This window comes from Thermobia domestica, chromosome 7 (assembly GCF_964235325.1).
Source record: "Thermobia domestica chromosome 7, izTheDome1.hap1.1, whole genome shotgun sequence".
Classification (NCBI taxonomy): domain Eukaryota; kingdom Metazoa; phylum Arthropoda; class Insecta; order Zygentoma; family Lepismatidae; genus Thermobia; species Thermobia domestica.
Genome location: NC_137460.1, coordinates 236,639,769 through 236,655,906, shown reverse-complemented (window position 1 = coordinate 236,655,906; position 16,138 = coordinate 236,639,769). Strand labels below are relative to the sequence as shown.

The following is a 16,138-nucleotide window of genomic DNA, read 5'->3' as shown; positions in this document are numbered from 1 at the left end:
GGCAGACGTATCGAATTTGTGGCCAGTTAGTCCCGGTTTCGAGTTCAAATGGAGGATAATTTCTCTTGGATGTAAGCTGAGAAGCGGTTTGGATTCCGTTTTAAGCTTATGTAACCCCTTCCAGCATAACCCAGTTGTTGCATACTAACACTAAGGCGAAACAAGCTTACTTGTGTCCATATGTGATATAAATACAGAGAGCAAATTATTTAAACCAAAAAAACCTGGTTTAAACCCAAAAAAACCGGTTGGTTTTTTCAATAAAAACCATGTTTTTTGCCAACCCTGTTTTTCGTAAATTACTCCTTAGTTTTGACTCTAAGGAAAGTAACTGGACAAAAGTATGTTTTGGGAACACTCGAATTGGCAGTGAAACAATGAGGAAATCGCGTGAAGCAGATGGTTGATCATTGTAATCTGTTCATAGGTACGATATTTTCCGTATTTTCAACACATCATTCTAGATTAAAAATATAAGTAATGTATCACATTTACCACTTAAATTATCGTAATTCCTCGTATTGTAGCTACAATACGAGGAATTACAACGAAATTATTATATGCAATACAGCATATGCGATATTACTGTGCAGTGTTGTTGAGTTTCCACCCCTGACTGACCAAGGCAAAAATGCGGACCAAGAATTTTAGGAATGATCCGAAGAAATGGGTGGCCTATGTTTAGCACATTGGGTTTAGCATTTAAAAAAAAAAAAAAAAAAAAAAAAAAAAAAAAAAAAAAAAAAAAAAAAACAACTTTCAGATTGTTAGATTATGTTAGTGTAGGGGACCAGCATAATTTTCCAAAAAGTGATAAATTTCGCGTATTTCTACTAAGATTAGTTGAGGTTAGGTTATGTTGAGTCTGTAGATTATATATATATATTACGTGCTTGTGGACCCCTTCTGCTAAACATAACCCAAATGGATCAAAAGATTGCGATCTTGGCCAAGAATTTTAGGAAGTATTTTAAAAAGAGGAACAAGAGATTGCTGTCTTAGCCAATAATTAGTTTTTTGATCCGTAACCAAACCACAAAATTTTTGAACGGCTCCTTAATCGAGTTTTCTTATTTTTTTTACGGAATAAGCACACCATACTGAGTTAAGTAATGGTTTGTGTTCGGCTACACTATATGTAGTTTTCCAGATATAAGGCCTACAAGAAAATTTTTGATTGAAATATAATGGATCTTTTGATCCAAAAGGTGCCAGATCTAAGGGAATTCGTAAGGATCTAGGATCATGCTTTCGTACTTAGTCTCTGGAAGGCAGTCTCACTTTTTGTGACCAGAACCATACAAGTATTAATTTTGAAAATGTGTTGTACGTGTTCAGTTGGTTGTTGAAAATGAGCAGATTTTCTCAGTAATTGTTTATTTCATAACTTAGAAATAATTTGAAGACAGCAGTAACATATCTACCTCCTAGTTCTGTTTAGGTCAGTTACTCTATAGCACTTACATTGAGCAAGAAGAAAATTTGGACCTTTCTTTTGTGTTTTAGTACTCAAAATATTTTTTTCCTTTTCTTTCCAGTGCTTTTAGTGCAGCCTTTTATTCTACAAAATACCAGGATCCAGGGCAGGTGGGGGACAGGGCTCCAACAAAATGGAGTCCCTGTCTGAGGTGACGGATGTAATGGTCATTCTCCGCCAATGGGAGGACGACCATCAGAATGCGAACTACGATCCTGTTCCAACATTAACAAGGTAAGAGAGATAAAATTAAAGTAAGTTCCTATTTGCTGTAAATGCTGGTAGCTACATTTTAAGTCTGTATTTTCATCTCTCTATGTAGATTACGTGATATTCATCTACATATAATTACATCATATGTAGATTTAGTATGTGTAATGTATAATTTAGTGATAATGGAGTGTGTAATTTATTAGGTACACACATGCTGTTTCATACAGAACAGTGATCATTCACATAAACTGACTAAAATTCCACTTTTACGAAAATAGCACGTTACTTCCAACCAGATCCAAGGATTTTCAACGAGATGGAAATTTAACACTAAAATTTTGAAAGTAATGCTGAAAGAAAGCTAAGATGTGTGGGGAAATTTACTTAAGAAGTAAATAAATGTACTCACTTTAGTCGTTTAATTGGATTCTGGCCGTCAAATTTATATTGTCAATTGAAACTCGTGCTTCTTACTTAGTGACTTAACATTCATTACTTATCGTGATTTCTCCGTTGATAATTCTCGAACAGGGCCAAGTCTAAAAGTGTTTTGCCTTTAAAAACTTAATTTTATTAAATTAATTGTATATCATTCATCATTATGGTTGTATGTGTGTGTGTGTAAAAGAAGCAAAATAAAATTAATACCTAGTTATTTAAAAGCTGTTCTAACAATATTTATCGAGTAGTGGCGAAGCAACGCACTGATACGGTAAATTGCCAGAGACGCTAACCGTGAGTTTCATAGCCTGACGTATTGTAATAGCAAAACTAGAACTAGAACATTTCTAGGTTTTTTTTTTTTCTTTTTTTTTTAACCGTTTTAAAATCGTATGGTTTTTGGTTGCGGATGTGCAGATCGTTGGACCTTCTCCTGTCCCTTGTTCCCCTTTAGTTGTGTAAGCTAACTCAGATACTCATATCTGTACCTCAAAGGTATAAGATCGGTTGTCACATTTATAAAATTTTATAGTAGGAGGAAAACTGATTTTCTTCCATGAGATTAACGTGAGGACATCTGATCGTTTAACACTTGCGATCCACATAACTATGTGATGTTGGGTTTCGGCTTCCACCATTAAAAAGAGCGCTCAATATTACGTATTTACCAATAACTAAAGAGACCTTTCGGTATCTACCACGAAAAAGAACGCGCAATATTGCCTATTTACCAATTTAGAAAAAAAAAGGACTTTTGGCGTTTACCACTAAAAGAGCGCGCAATATTACGTATTTACCAATTGAAAAGAAAAAGAAAAATCTGAAAAAGTGGACACTCAACATTTTACCTCTGAGGTACAGAAGTTTATTCGTCACTTCTAACGGCTGAAATGAAGGTTAAAGAAGTAACATGGATTAATTACATAATAAGTAAAATAAAGCGTTTGGAGAAGTAAGATGAATTACATAATAATTGTTGATTTTTTGGGGGTAGATATATCGTTAATATAGCACACTCAGTTTTATGTACCTCCATCTATCCATCTGTTTTGATGAGTGTATCACTGTGATTTTTTTCCTTCTAAGTTCATGTGAGAGATTAAGGAGGAATCAACCGATTTAAACGCATTTTTACACACCAAATCCTCTGTAGCTGCGAATTCAATAATACACAAAGATTGAAAAAGTGCCTCACTGGACCGAGACTTGAATCCGGAATCTTCAGCATATCGTGCTTATGCGTTAACCACTACACTACCCTAATCCGCTCCCAGAGCAGCCATAAACTCTCCTACTCTTCAGTGTTCTTCCGTGGTCTGAGTGAAAAAAACTGCCGAGATATATATTCTCTCTCTCTCTTTCTCTCTCTCTCTCTCTCTTTCTCTCTCTCTCTCTCTTTCTCTCTCTCTCTCTCTCTCTCGCTTCCTTTGAAGGAATTTCCGAAAATATTGTGAAACGTGTTCAATTATTTTTAATGAGAAGTTAATACACTGGAGCTAATCAAGTTAAGGAGATGAAACTTAGAGGTGCTCTATTTTTGGGGTAAGTTTAAAACCAATACTTATTTTAATCAAAGTAACCTGGTACAACCCAGTTCAAAGTGGGCACTAGTTTACGTTTAAAGATTCAATTCAAATGGTTCAGCCGTTTTCCTTCCATTTTTATTTATGTAGATTTTATGCTAATATAACCTTTTAGATAATGGTAAGTGATAAAGAAAAGATCATAATCTTTATTGTTAGGCTATGTTTATTGTAGGTTAGATAGTTTTAATCTCAAATACAGTAGAAGTTCGAAATAGCGCAGTTCGAGATACTGCTGATTCGAATGTAACACGGGGGAAAGGAAGCACTTTAATGAAAAAAATACCTCTAATAAAAACTTTTAGGTTTGAAAGTTGGGTTTTAACAATAAACATTCTTCCGAGAACGGTTCTGCAGTACAATGTTATCGTTAGATTTTTTTTTCTCTTTTTAAAATTTCTGTTAAATATTATAATTTATTAGTGCTGAAATGCTTCCCTCCTTAACCATCCCTCCAAATATGAAATCGATTTTTGTCATTTCTGCGGTCTCATTTCTGTTTGGGGTGGAGGAAAATCGGTTTTCATAAAAACTGGAAACTGGTTTTTCAAGTGCAGGAAAAAAAAAAAAAAAAAAACAATTTTGGTTTTCTCCAAAACCTGTTCTGTTTTTTAATGAAACCGATTTTTGATACAAAACCGAACTGGTTTTAATATCGAAACTAGTTTTCAAAAACCGGTTTATGTGCTCACCACTAATTTCTATACATCACGGTAAGGTTATAGCACGGCTGCCACCCCCCCCCCCCCCAGCAATCGCATCATATCGAGTTTAATATTTACTGTATTAGATAGTATATAGCAAGAAATTTCCTTTATTTTCTGTACTATTTTTTCTCTTTAAGTCATAAAGAGAATTGAGACTTTTTGTGATAAAGATTGAAGGCGTTTTTTTCTTCCTCACAGACTTGCAGAAATTATAGAGGCTGAGACTGAAAACTACCTAAAGATGGATCCAGATCCGTTCGATGATCGCCATCCTTCCCGAGCAGATCCCGATTGTGCGTTGGGCCATATTTTGAAAGTATTATTTAAAAAGGATACTTTTATGACTAAGGTAAGTGCCTCACAGGACAGCCTGTTTTATCTCATAATAAAGTAACTGCAGCAGAATCAAATAATTCAATATCAGATTAGTACCAAGTATCAGAGATGATCATGCAGTGATTCGATTCTTGGGGTATAATTTTTCAGATAACTTTAGGGAAGTGAATTATTGGTGTATAATGAAATGAAGTCAACGGATCTTGATTATGCACAAATTCCGTACACATGGTCTCGATGTCGTTGAAGAACCCTGAATACACATCGCAGAACTCAAGTGCTCAGCACATAATTCTTAGTCCAACTATCTACTTTATCCTAAACATGTACAACTTTATATTCGAAAATAAATGTCAAAATCAAGTGCTATGAGCACTCTCATACGCCAGTCGTTTCGTGGCGCCTGGAACAAAGATAACTATGCGTATCACCACTTAACCTTCCTTTGTGCTGTCGCTTCATAGATAGTATTTTCCTGACACAGGCTCACGTGTGAGGTAGTCCTAATCTTAGATTTTAGTTCGAATCAAATCTGATTTTCATTTTACTGGTATAAGTTTATGAAATATAAGAAAATACGGAACTAAGTTTACAGTTGTATGTGAAGAATTAATTCATGATATAAACATACTGTTATACGCTATGAATTCGTCTTACGCACTGATGACAGCTTCTCTTACATAATTAGAACTCATTACGGGATGCTGGCACAGACATACTTCTTACTTCCTATATTCCGAAATTGGGTCTGGAACTTCTGGAACCTGGACTGGGAATAGTTTTATTACTGCACGTGGCTTTACGTTACGTCCACAAGTTTTTAGATTATCAACCTCAGCAAAGATCCTGATAGAAATTATTAGGTAATTTTAAAGAGGGAAGTTCATTGGGGTTCAGTCTAATGGTACTCAGAAGATAAGCGACGTAAGATGTATGTCCTTTGTCATCATGGATGTAACTAAAGTTCTGAACTCTTCGTTGACCTGTCTTCAATTTAAACAGTATTCATTTTAAGTTTGTAAGAATATTAGATCATATTAGGATTGGAACTGAAGTGACAGTAAAAAGCACGGAACTGAAAATCCATCATCATCAGGATATACCAAGTATGTGTCCATAAATATGTTTGTGCTAGACTTCCCAATGCATAAGACATTTCACTAACAGACACATAAATTCACACTCTAAATTCAACTTTATTAAAATTTTCTTAAGATTGATTTATGAGATTTCATTGTCACCTCTCGCGAATACCCCAAAATTAAAACCTATATAAATGACATATCTCGACACGTGCAAAAATCACTGAAGCTCAACGTTTAACATTTTTTTTTTCTTAACAATCTATAATAGTGGACATTGCGTAAAGGTGACGAAAATCGACTGGAAGCCTTCGAAATGTGGATGTGGAGAAGAATGGAAAGAATTAGTTGGGTGGAACGGAAAACGAATGAGAGAGTGTTAGAAATGGTGGGTGAGAAAAGAACACTTTTCGATATTATTAGGAAGAGGAAGAGAAACTGGTTGGGACATTGCCTAAGAAGAGATTGTATCATGTGGGACGTCCTAGAGGGTATGGTGGCGGGAAAGAGAGGGAGGGGGCGAAGGAGATTACAATTAATGGATGATATTAAAACAGAAAGATCATACGTGAAGACGAAAAGGTTAGCGGAGGACCGTGGAGCATGGAAGCTTCTCAGCTGCGGCAAGTGACCTGCCAATAAGGGCAGAATACCTATGATGATGATAATAGTTTAGAAAAGCAAGGGTGAGTGCCTTTTGAGCTTGATGTATCTATAGTTCCTGAACAAGTTCGTACTTAAACTCAGTCTCCCAACTATATATTCACCGGTCGTAATGTGGATATTATGCTTTACAATGAATGTCTCGAGTCTTTGTACACGAATTTAACCTATGAACAGTATGCAATACTTTCACTCCCAAACTCCTACGGTTACCACTTCAAATGTTTTTATTCTACAGAATTTACACTGAGCTTGAAAATTCAGAGAATGTTATGGAAGTCAAGAAATTAAAATAATTCAGAGAAATGCTTCAACATGTACCGAGAGTCAGGGAAATTGATATATTTCAGGGAAGAGTCAAGGAAAATGCAATCAGATTTTTGCGAAAGTATTCAGTGTTGCTATTACTAAAGCAATTTTAACAAGCCTTAGAGCTGTTTACACAAGATACGAAGGATACCCTAAACAACCAGTGCAGATTCAGACGAAAAAAATAAAAAATAAAATAAAAAAGCTTGGGGACCATAAATGTTAAAACTTTAAAAGAAGAAAAAATCAAATAAAAATTTAAATACTAGAAAAGAAATAATTAAGTTAGGTTTTGTTGGCGTAAATAATAATAATAAATAAAACCCCGCCAAATTAAGATATTTATTTATTTATTTATTTATTTATTTATTTATTTACTTGTGTTTAAGTGTATTCAGAATGCCGATTAATTACGTTACTATATACTTACTGTTCGGTGTTAATTTTGTAGTGTATTCCAAATACAGAAAGTATTACTCATAAGGAGTACCGGTATTTACAGTAAGAAAATAAGCTTGTACTGTAGTAAAAAAGTAAGTTTGTACCGTAGCAAGAATATAAGCTGGTACTGTATTTAAAAAGAAATGAAAGGCAGAACATTGGACGGCTATGGTATGGCGGAGGCCGGTTAATTTTTTTTCTAAACTCCGCCAGATCAGGCAAATTGTACTTACTTACTTACGGTAATTACGGGAAATCTGTAACAAAATTCCGATGTGAACCCTGTTCTATGCTTTAGCCATCAGTCTTGTCATCAAACAATTCAAAACGTAAATATCCATTGTAAATATCCCTTATCCCGAACTTCTTACTCAATGTTGCCATAGCCTCCATTTTGTACAGAAATTAATGAATCTTAGTCCTAAATGAAAAGGAGTTTCTCGTTCTGCCCAAGTTCTTTTACTTAAGGCCCTTTCTTCTTAACTCACTTCCTCGTTACAGGAACTGATTTTTCGAAACACTCCGCTCCTTCACCGAATAAATGGCACTAACTCCACCTGCGAAATTATCCTGTAGTCGCTATCAGTGTGATCTTCTAACATCCCGTCACTAAAATACCCATACGTTCCAACATTCTGCTAATTGCCATTCTTCCAGCTTTCTATGTTGGCGAAAATTTGCTGACAGTTTTCTAAGAAGCAACACGTGTATAGAGTATATACGAGGGAAAATAAAAGGTTATCCGCACTTTCCGTATAGCTGTTTTTAGATTGTGCGCACTGCTTTCTGCTCTCGCATGTTACAGCGTTGTCTTAATGCTATGAGAATTTGAGATAAATAATCCATATTTCTTTCTTCAATTGCAGAGAGAACATGGTCGCTCTGCTGGCTTTTTGTATGAAGAAAGGACGTTGACCTTTTCTGTGATCTGGATGTGTGTCAGAGGCTGAAATTAATCGAAGGTATTCAATGTAATACGAGACTTTACCGCGTAGAAGTGTGTACAAATGGATAGGGAAACTTAGAAGTGTCAAACAAGCGTGACATAGGTAGAAGCAGGATGCGAGTGAATCTCCACCACTTACTCGACTGTTGCAACAATCAAGGCCACGAAATTTTGAGCAGAATAGTTAGAGGCGATAAAACCTGGATCCGTCATTATGAGCCAGAATCCAAAGAAAAAGTAGGGAGTGGAAACATCCAGGATCACTAATGACGGATCAAGACAATTCAAGACTCCACGGGAAAAGTAATTCTAATTGTGTTTTGAGACTCAAAATGACTTATACTGGAAGACTACCTAAGTAAGGAGTGTGCAGTTAACAGCACAACTTAGTGATTTCCTTACTAACAACCTGAAGTTAGCAATTCGCACCAAACGGTGAGATTGATTGTCAAAGACAACATTATTGTTACATGATAAATGCCCGCCCTTTCTTCGTCCGTGGTGCACACTGCCAGCGGAGCGACCATGTTTTCTCTGCAATAGAAGAAAGAAAAAATGGAACAATTACGATCAAGCTTTATGAAGCATTACCACAACAGTACAACAAAACATATAAAGACAAAAGCAGTGAGCACAATATAAAAAGTTGTGACGAAAGTGCATACGATTTTTGACGTAGCCTCGTATATTGATTTAAATTTTGTGGATTTCCGATAGACCTTGCACTTGAATTTCCTTCCCGCATTTGTAAGTACAAAAATTTATATTACATCGCTAAATTCTCTGTGTGAATTGTTAGATTAGTATTGTTAGCAGTGCAGTTCCTCAACACCCAGTCCTTCGAAAAATTTGAGACACACAAATTTAAATCATGGTACAGGAATCCGTTAAAAAAAAAAAAAAAAATGGTTTGAGGGATATTGTGCAAATAAGTGGTCATATTACATAGTGTTGAAATTCTTGAGGTATGAAAGACGAACCTGAAATACGTAAATAGCTTTTGAGTTCAATTTGTTCATGTTGCCATTTTACGTTAAAGACAGCTTTTTTTAAGGATAGATTTTTTAGATTTAGGATATATTTTTTTCTGTATTATGATGTCCGAAGTATATTTAGGATGTAATGAGTTTAATCTTTTTGGTATTTGCAGTTGGTGAATGATTATTTACGTGATAATTATTGGAGTAGGAATGGCATTAGTGGAAAAGATGCGAGGAAGTTGAACATAGCTGCGTGTCGTTTGATGTTGGATATTATGCCAGGCTTGGAGACATCAGCTGTCTTTCAGGTAAGAATAATTCTGGTTTGTTAGTGTCAATATATCATTGATTTAAAAGTGAATTGGTAATTTTATAATTGACATGTGCAATTGGTAAGTGAAAGAGGTAGATGCAAAACTAATATTCTTCGTGGAAGACACAAATTTATGATAATTTCATTAAAGCGTACATTCGTGTGTGAATTTTGTCAGAAATTAAGGTCCTTTCCAATATATGTATATACGTAAGTTAAAAAAAAAATGACCGAATTGTTTCAACGAGCAACTTCCGTCTCCAACGGTGGAAGATTAAAAGCTTAAGCTGCAGGACACATCACATTATGGAATTGCCTCCAACTCAATACTGAAAAATGCATACAAATACCGAAAAACAGTAGTCTTTTTCTTTTCTTTCTTTTTTTTTCTCTCCGCCCACTTCCTTCCGTTACAGGTTGGGAAGAGGATTTGTGATATCAGTGTTTAAGCAGTTGTTCCAGGGTGCCCACCTAACCTGAATAAGGTATAGATATCGTATGTCATGGAGAGAGAGAGAAAAAGAAAAAAGGAATAAGCCCTGAATTTGGTTAAAAACCGTGAACGTTTAGAAAGTAGATTTTTTTTTAAGTGTTTTGTCCGTTACATTTTTATCTACTTTACCTATACTCAAAACAGGTTTTGAAACCTGTTAGCAGAGTGGTAGGAAACAAGTTCTCCACCTCAGCGGAAATGTAGTTAGTATAATAAGTAGAGCACAAAACTCAGAAAGCTATGCGTGTGGAACAGATTGAGAGGATGTAAAAGTTGTTCTCTATATGTGGACACTGGATTGTCTAACGCCAACAGCTAGGCTGTGGTACAAGCCACAAGGTCTGATCAGAGAGTGGGAGAGAAATTTCAGAAGTGGGAGAGAGTGTGGCTGTTCTGGGAAGCGGGACTGGGTAGCGTAGTAGTTAACGCATCGTCATGGTATACCGAAAACCCGGGTTCGAGTCCCAATCCAGTCATTCACTTTTTCACTCTGTGTGTTAGATAGGATGTTAGTTTATAATGAACATAGAAATGATACTCAACAATCAAATTTAAAGTGTCTGCAGGAAGTAGGTGAGTAGACAAGATGGAGTTAGGTGAGGGGGAAGGATTACGAGGACTTATGTTAATTGCCGGGTTACAGCGTCGCTCCATCTATTCCAGAAACCAGTTCGACGACTTCACGAATGGTTTAAACAAACACGACTCATAGATTAAGATGCCGGTATAAAAGCTAGGACTCGATCTTAAGACAATAGGATCAACGGCAGAGTTTCCAGGCTCCGACGGACTCCCGGATGGCTGGCTCGACGTAGGGCTCTGCTACAGAAGTCGGGTGATCCTCATCCTGAACCACAAACAGAATGCAGACGATGGTCCCTACAGCGTCGAACCTTTGGCTAAAAACGAACAGCCGCAAGGCAAGTCACCATTAGACGAAAGACAGCCCTGATGGACCCGTTCACCTTTGTGATCTGTTTATTTAAGAGATGATTCTGTGGATGTCACAGTGGCGTGATGTTGATCGCTCCTCTCAGAGGGTATCCTTTCTGGTAGTGACCATACCGACAATGTGGAAAATTTGGAATAGGATTAAAAAAGTGATTGTTGCTAATTTTATGACAGGTGGATAGGAAAGGAAAATTTTGCAAATTATGTTATTTTTCAATCGGGTTACATAAGTTTATGTAATTAAATTCTTCGACGACATGGAATTCCTTATGTAACTGATGAGATGTTGAATCATCATCTTCGCTGTCTGGGACAATGTCCTGCTGAGCCATTAGTTCGATAACTGGTACCAATCAGTTTCTTTAGAGTACAGATGACATCGTAAGGTGGAACGAGGGCAAGGTTAATTATTCCACTGTAACGTATTGACAGTCTCGTCGCGCCTTGGCTCCCGTACCAGGCAGTTATTCTCGTTGTGCAGTCAGTAAATGTTATTTTTATAAACTTTCTAACCCTGAAATAGAAAATTTTTGAACGGTGAAAGCCGTGTATATCTTTATTTAATTTGAGTGGGAACCTTATTTTCTTTCCTTCAAAAGGTGTTTTTTTAATGCAGCACATGCACTAAATCTGTATATTTACGAAATAAAGTTTTCGATTTAAAGACGGAAACGAGCGTATTATTATGTGAATTTAAAGATCGATGCGATTAATAGGTGGCAGGAATAGGTAATTTCTTTTACGTCTTTGGAGTTTGCCACCTTCTCAGCCACTCAAAATGCATAGAATATCGTATTCACTGTGAACACCGGCACCGTATTTTCCGGAAATAAGCCCTGTTTCTTTAGTTTCTTTATATATACACAAGGCACGTTTGTCTTCAATTCAAGGATTTCAAGACTCATAATTTGATAATATATATATATATATATATATATATCTCCAGGGTGGGCCATTTTAATCAATCCACGGAAATATCTGATAAATGGTAAAACATAGAAGAAATGTTTGAAGTACACGTTATATATTGCTAAAGGGGAAAACCAATTCCACCAAAAGTACCCCCGTAAATGAGGGTAACGGGGGGTAACTTTGAAATGTCAAATGGGAACATGGGTCGAGTAATACCTCGTTCGAAAGGTCTTGGAAAACTAAGTAAAGCTGTACTAAAAGATGTTTCATATTTAGCACCAGTTTCAAAATGGCCGTCATGATATGGTTCGGAAACTCCAGTACCCGTAGTATGAAAACCATGGAAGGTAAATGAATGGAACAAAATTGAAATACGTAAATATCATAGAGCATATCGAATGGTGTGGTCCATGTGATCCCAGTGGTCTCCCTGAAAGGATCTTGGGGGCTAACTTCAATATGTTAGAGTAAAATTGCCATAATGTATATAGAGAAATCCAAGTCCTGCAAAATAATCTCTTCCTGCGCTCTGTATGTGAGTGGGGTGGAAAGTAACTGTAAAAGTTCAAATGAGAACTCTACTTTAATTCGCAAATTAAGGCTACGCTACAAATAGGTATGGTGTCGTTGAAACATTTGTTTGTAAGGATGACGCTGTAGTGACTAAAAAAAGGCGAAATTTGATTGAATGGTAATGCATATCTGTATGGCTGAGTATGATTTGATGCGAAAACAGAAGGAACGTTATACGAAAGAAGTTGTCGAGTAATGCAGTTGCTGGAACTTACAAACGTGTGAATTTGCTAATCTCCGTCACCACAGAAACTTTTATGCAATTAGTGTTGTAAAAAAACGTTTTTTTTCTGTGAAGTTTTTTTTCAATAAAAAACATCGTTCTTTTTCATGTTTTTTTTCAAATGTCTGTTTTTTTTCTGGCAACTATTATTTATTGATTTATGTTGAAGATTATTGAAATAATCAATAGAACTTGAGTCGAAGCCCTCGTAACTTACAAATCGTTTGTTTCTTTGTACCTATACGAGCAAAATTGTGTGATTATTCCTTTCGGCCCCAGGTCATTTTTGGCGTTTTCCTACATTTCCAGTTAGTGACTTATTGCTCAAAAACTATTCATTCGATTGATATAGTTAAGGCCTTGTTTTTTAGAAAATGGATGTGGCTATTTTTTGGTGTAAGTTGCATTGCAGTGTTACCAACGGGTGGGAAATTATTGAGGGAAATGCAGAGGTGAAAATTTACAAAAAATTCCCTAACCGAATTTCAATTTTTTTTGTATCTAGCACCACTGTTGTTATATGAGTTCAAGTCACCTAAACAAATTCTTTGGTGTGTTGACAAGGTACAGTGCAATCCTGAAGTCGCTGACTTTCATTCAAAGAGGGAAAGAAAAAATCTCTGTGATCATACACATGAAATTTTGACACTTTTTATGCCTCAGAAGCAAAAATCAACAAATATGCCGGGGCTACAGTTTCTCTAATTATCCTATTGAAACATTTTATAGTGCGTTCTGTAGGCCAAAGAGGAAGCTTTCAGATAGTCGTACATTTGTTTCAATGTAGCCAGCAAGAGGGTAATAATAAAGGGGAAAGGGGAAATTTTCCGAATTTTTCTCCTAAAGTCGGGAATTAATTGTTTTGGCTGGAAACACTGCTATCAGACAGACGAAAACTATCTGAAAATAAATCTTCGTAATCCAAGAATATATCCTACAAGTATCATGGCGATATCTAACAAAGTAAGCATGAAATTAAAAAAAAAAAAATCTCATTCTACCTCAGAAATTCACCATTTTCTCACCATTTCCAGAAAATGGTTTATTATAAACCTCAACTGTACTTCTTCTAATTATTCTAGTGAAACTTTTTATGGTGCGATGTGTAGGCTAAGGACGAAGCTTTTAGACACTGATACGTGTGTTCGAGTGTAGCCAACAAGAGGGAAATAATAGAAACAAAAAGGGATTTTTTTTAAATTGCCCCCAAAGTCTGGAATTAAAATTTTCTGTAGCTGGCAACACTGCTATCAGGCACACACAAACTATCTTAAAATAAGCTTTGGTATCCCTCTAATATACCCTACGAGTATTGTGACGATATATAATAAAGTAAGCATGTCAATAAAAAATATATCATTCTACCTTAAAAAAATCACTTATATTTCCAATTAGAGAACAAGGTCTAGTGTAAACTTCAACTGTACTTCCCCTAATTATCCTACTAAAATTTCTATAGTGCGTTGTGTAGGACAAAGACGAGACTTCCAGATACTGGTAAGTTGTTTCGATGTAGCCAACAAGAGGGAAATAATAGAGACAAAACAGATATTTTCCCAAAATTTCCCCCTAAAATCTGGAATTAAAATTTTCTGTATCTGGCAATACTGCTACCAGACAGACGCAAACTATCATAAATTAAACATTGGTACACCACTAATATATCCTACAAGTGTTGTGGCGATATTTAAGGAACAAAGCTTCTAATTACCAAAAATATATTACGGTAAACATATTACGGCAAAAATATATTACGGAAAAACTAGAAAAATCAAGGGTTAGAACCTAAATACGAATTTTTCGTGCGTCCCCTAATTACCCCATTGTAATGATCTGTACTTGCGCTTGTTAAGTAAGGACAAATATTCGATTGGCGTAAGTTGACTTGCACTCGAACCTATAGGTACGGATTTATAAACAAAAATCTCGAATTTTTTGCCCAAATTTAGGGAAGTTTTAATTTCCTTAATTGGCAACACTACGCGCAGGCCCGTCCAATTGATGTCAACAGTTAGGTATCCATCCGAGGTATCTATCTGGCAAGTCTTAAGGAGGTCTTTCTACAACGAAGGAAGCTACAAGGAAATTCGAAACTAGAAAATTCTTCAATTTTTGACTGGGGTGAAATTTGAGAAGGAAATTCGACACCAGAAGAAAAAGAAATTAATATGATAAACCATATTTGGCAAGAATAATATCCCGATATCTTAATTAGTGTCCACACAGGAGCAGATTCAAAAAGTGACACACCCATGTGTGCCACTTTGGCCACCTGGTGTACATTTGATTACATTTTTTTGAGTACTAACCCGTGTTGTTGTAGTTATAGTCTCGACTAATAATAATATCGTTGTTGCAAACAATAACTTTATAAGGAAAATTTTCTCTCCTTTTTACATCTTAGTTCCAACGCTGTTGGTGAAAAATGTAGGGTTTTTCAAAATAAATTTTGGGGTTTTAGGTCTTCGTAGTACTTATTACATTTTACGTACAATTATAAGCAATGCATCAAGTAAAAGAGCACCCCAAACAGCCTTTGTTACAAGTGTCCGATGTGAGATTCATTCGTCACACGGTACACATCTAGTCGATAGGCGAGAAAGACCCATAAACTTTCACTCTAATGGCACAAAACTCATTCAATTTAGGGGAGTCTCGTTTCAACTGTACGATCTCCTGAGGATTTGCTGACGGCCAGATGCAAACATTATGAGTGCTCACATTAGCTCTTAGGTGAAATGTCGATTTATCACTGAAGACGACACGATCCAGAAAATCTTCATTGTTATGCAGCAATATTTCACTTGCGAAATTGGCACGTAAACCGTAGTCTGTAGGCTTTAGGCCTGTAGCAACTGCAAACGATAAGGACGTAGTTGCAAGCGTCTCCTTAATATTCTTCACACAGACGGTTGCACTGTACAGATTCAGTCTTTATTAAAACACAAAAAGCTTTCTGCTCTCTAGTCTCCATCTTTGCTACTTGCTATTTCTAACGGCAGACAGAAGAAACAATGCATGTACATGCGTGCGTACAAAACTGTTTGAGTTGCTTTTTCATTTGATATAATATTTATAATTGTAAGTTAATTGTAATAGATACTACAAAGTTTCAAAACTCTAATATTCCTGCATTACTTCAAATTGAGTCATCCTATATTCATGTCTTGTATATACATATACAAGAAGTGCCATTATTATCAACTACCAACTTTCATCGTCATACACACGGCCGGCCCTAGGCAATTGGTCGCCCCGTGCAATGGCATAATTTGCCGCCTTCCTCTTTCTCCAGAAAGAAGAACTCTTAAAAGTCATCATTTTGAGTATGCTACTCCAGCATGAACAATGAAGGGGAGAGTAAGTGCAGACATACTCAGAAAGGCTTAAATACTTACTAAAAATGCCATCCCGTTTTGTCTGTTTTTTCTTTTAAATATTAATGTATTATGTTAGTGAAAGATAAAGCAAACACACCTGCAGAGGAAAGATGGT

General features: G+C 36.0%; 1 protein-coding gene across 4 annotated transcripts in view; it reads left to right on the top strand.

Annotated features, from left to right (window-relative positions):
• The window catches only part of mahj (LisH and WD40 domain-containing protein mahjong), a 139,980-nt gene that overhangs the window by 9,771 nt on the left and 114,071 nt on the right, over positions 1–16,138 (top strand). For all 4 annotated transcript variants that reach the window (XM_081766003.1, XM_081766005.1, XM_081766002.1 and 1 more), the window contains exons 2-4: positions 1,539–1,711; positions 4,620–4,770; positions 9,349–9,486. In XM_081766003.1, coding sequence (XP_081622129.1) covers positions 1,611–1,711; positions 4,620–4,770; positions 9,349–9,486 — 390 coding nt within the window. In that variant the 5' untranslated portion in view covers positions 1,539–1,610. The remainder of the gene's footprint in view (positions 1–1,538; positions 1,712–4,619; positions 4,771–9,348; positions 9,487–16,138) is intronic.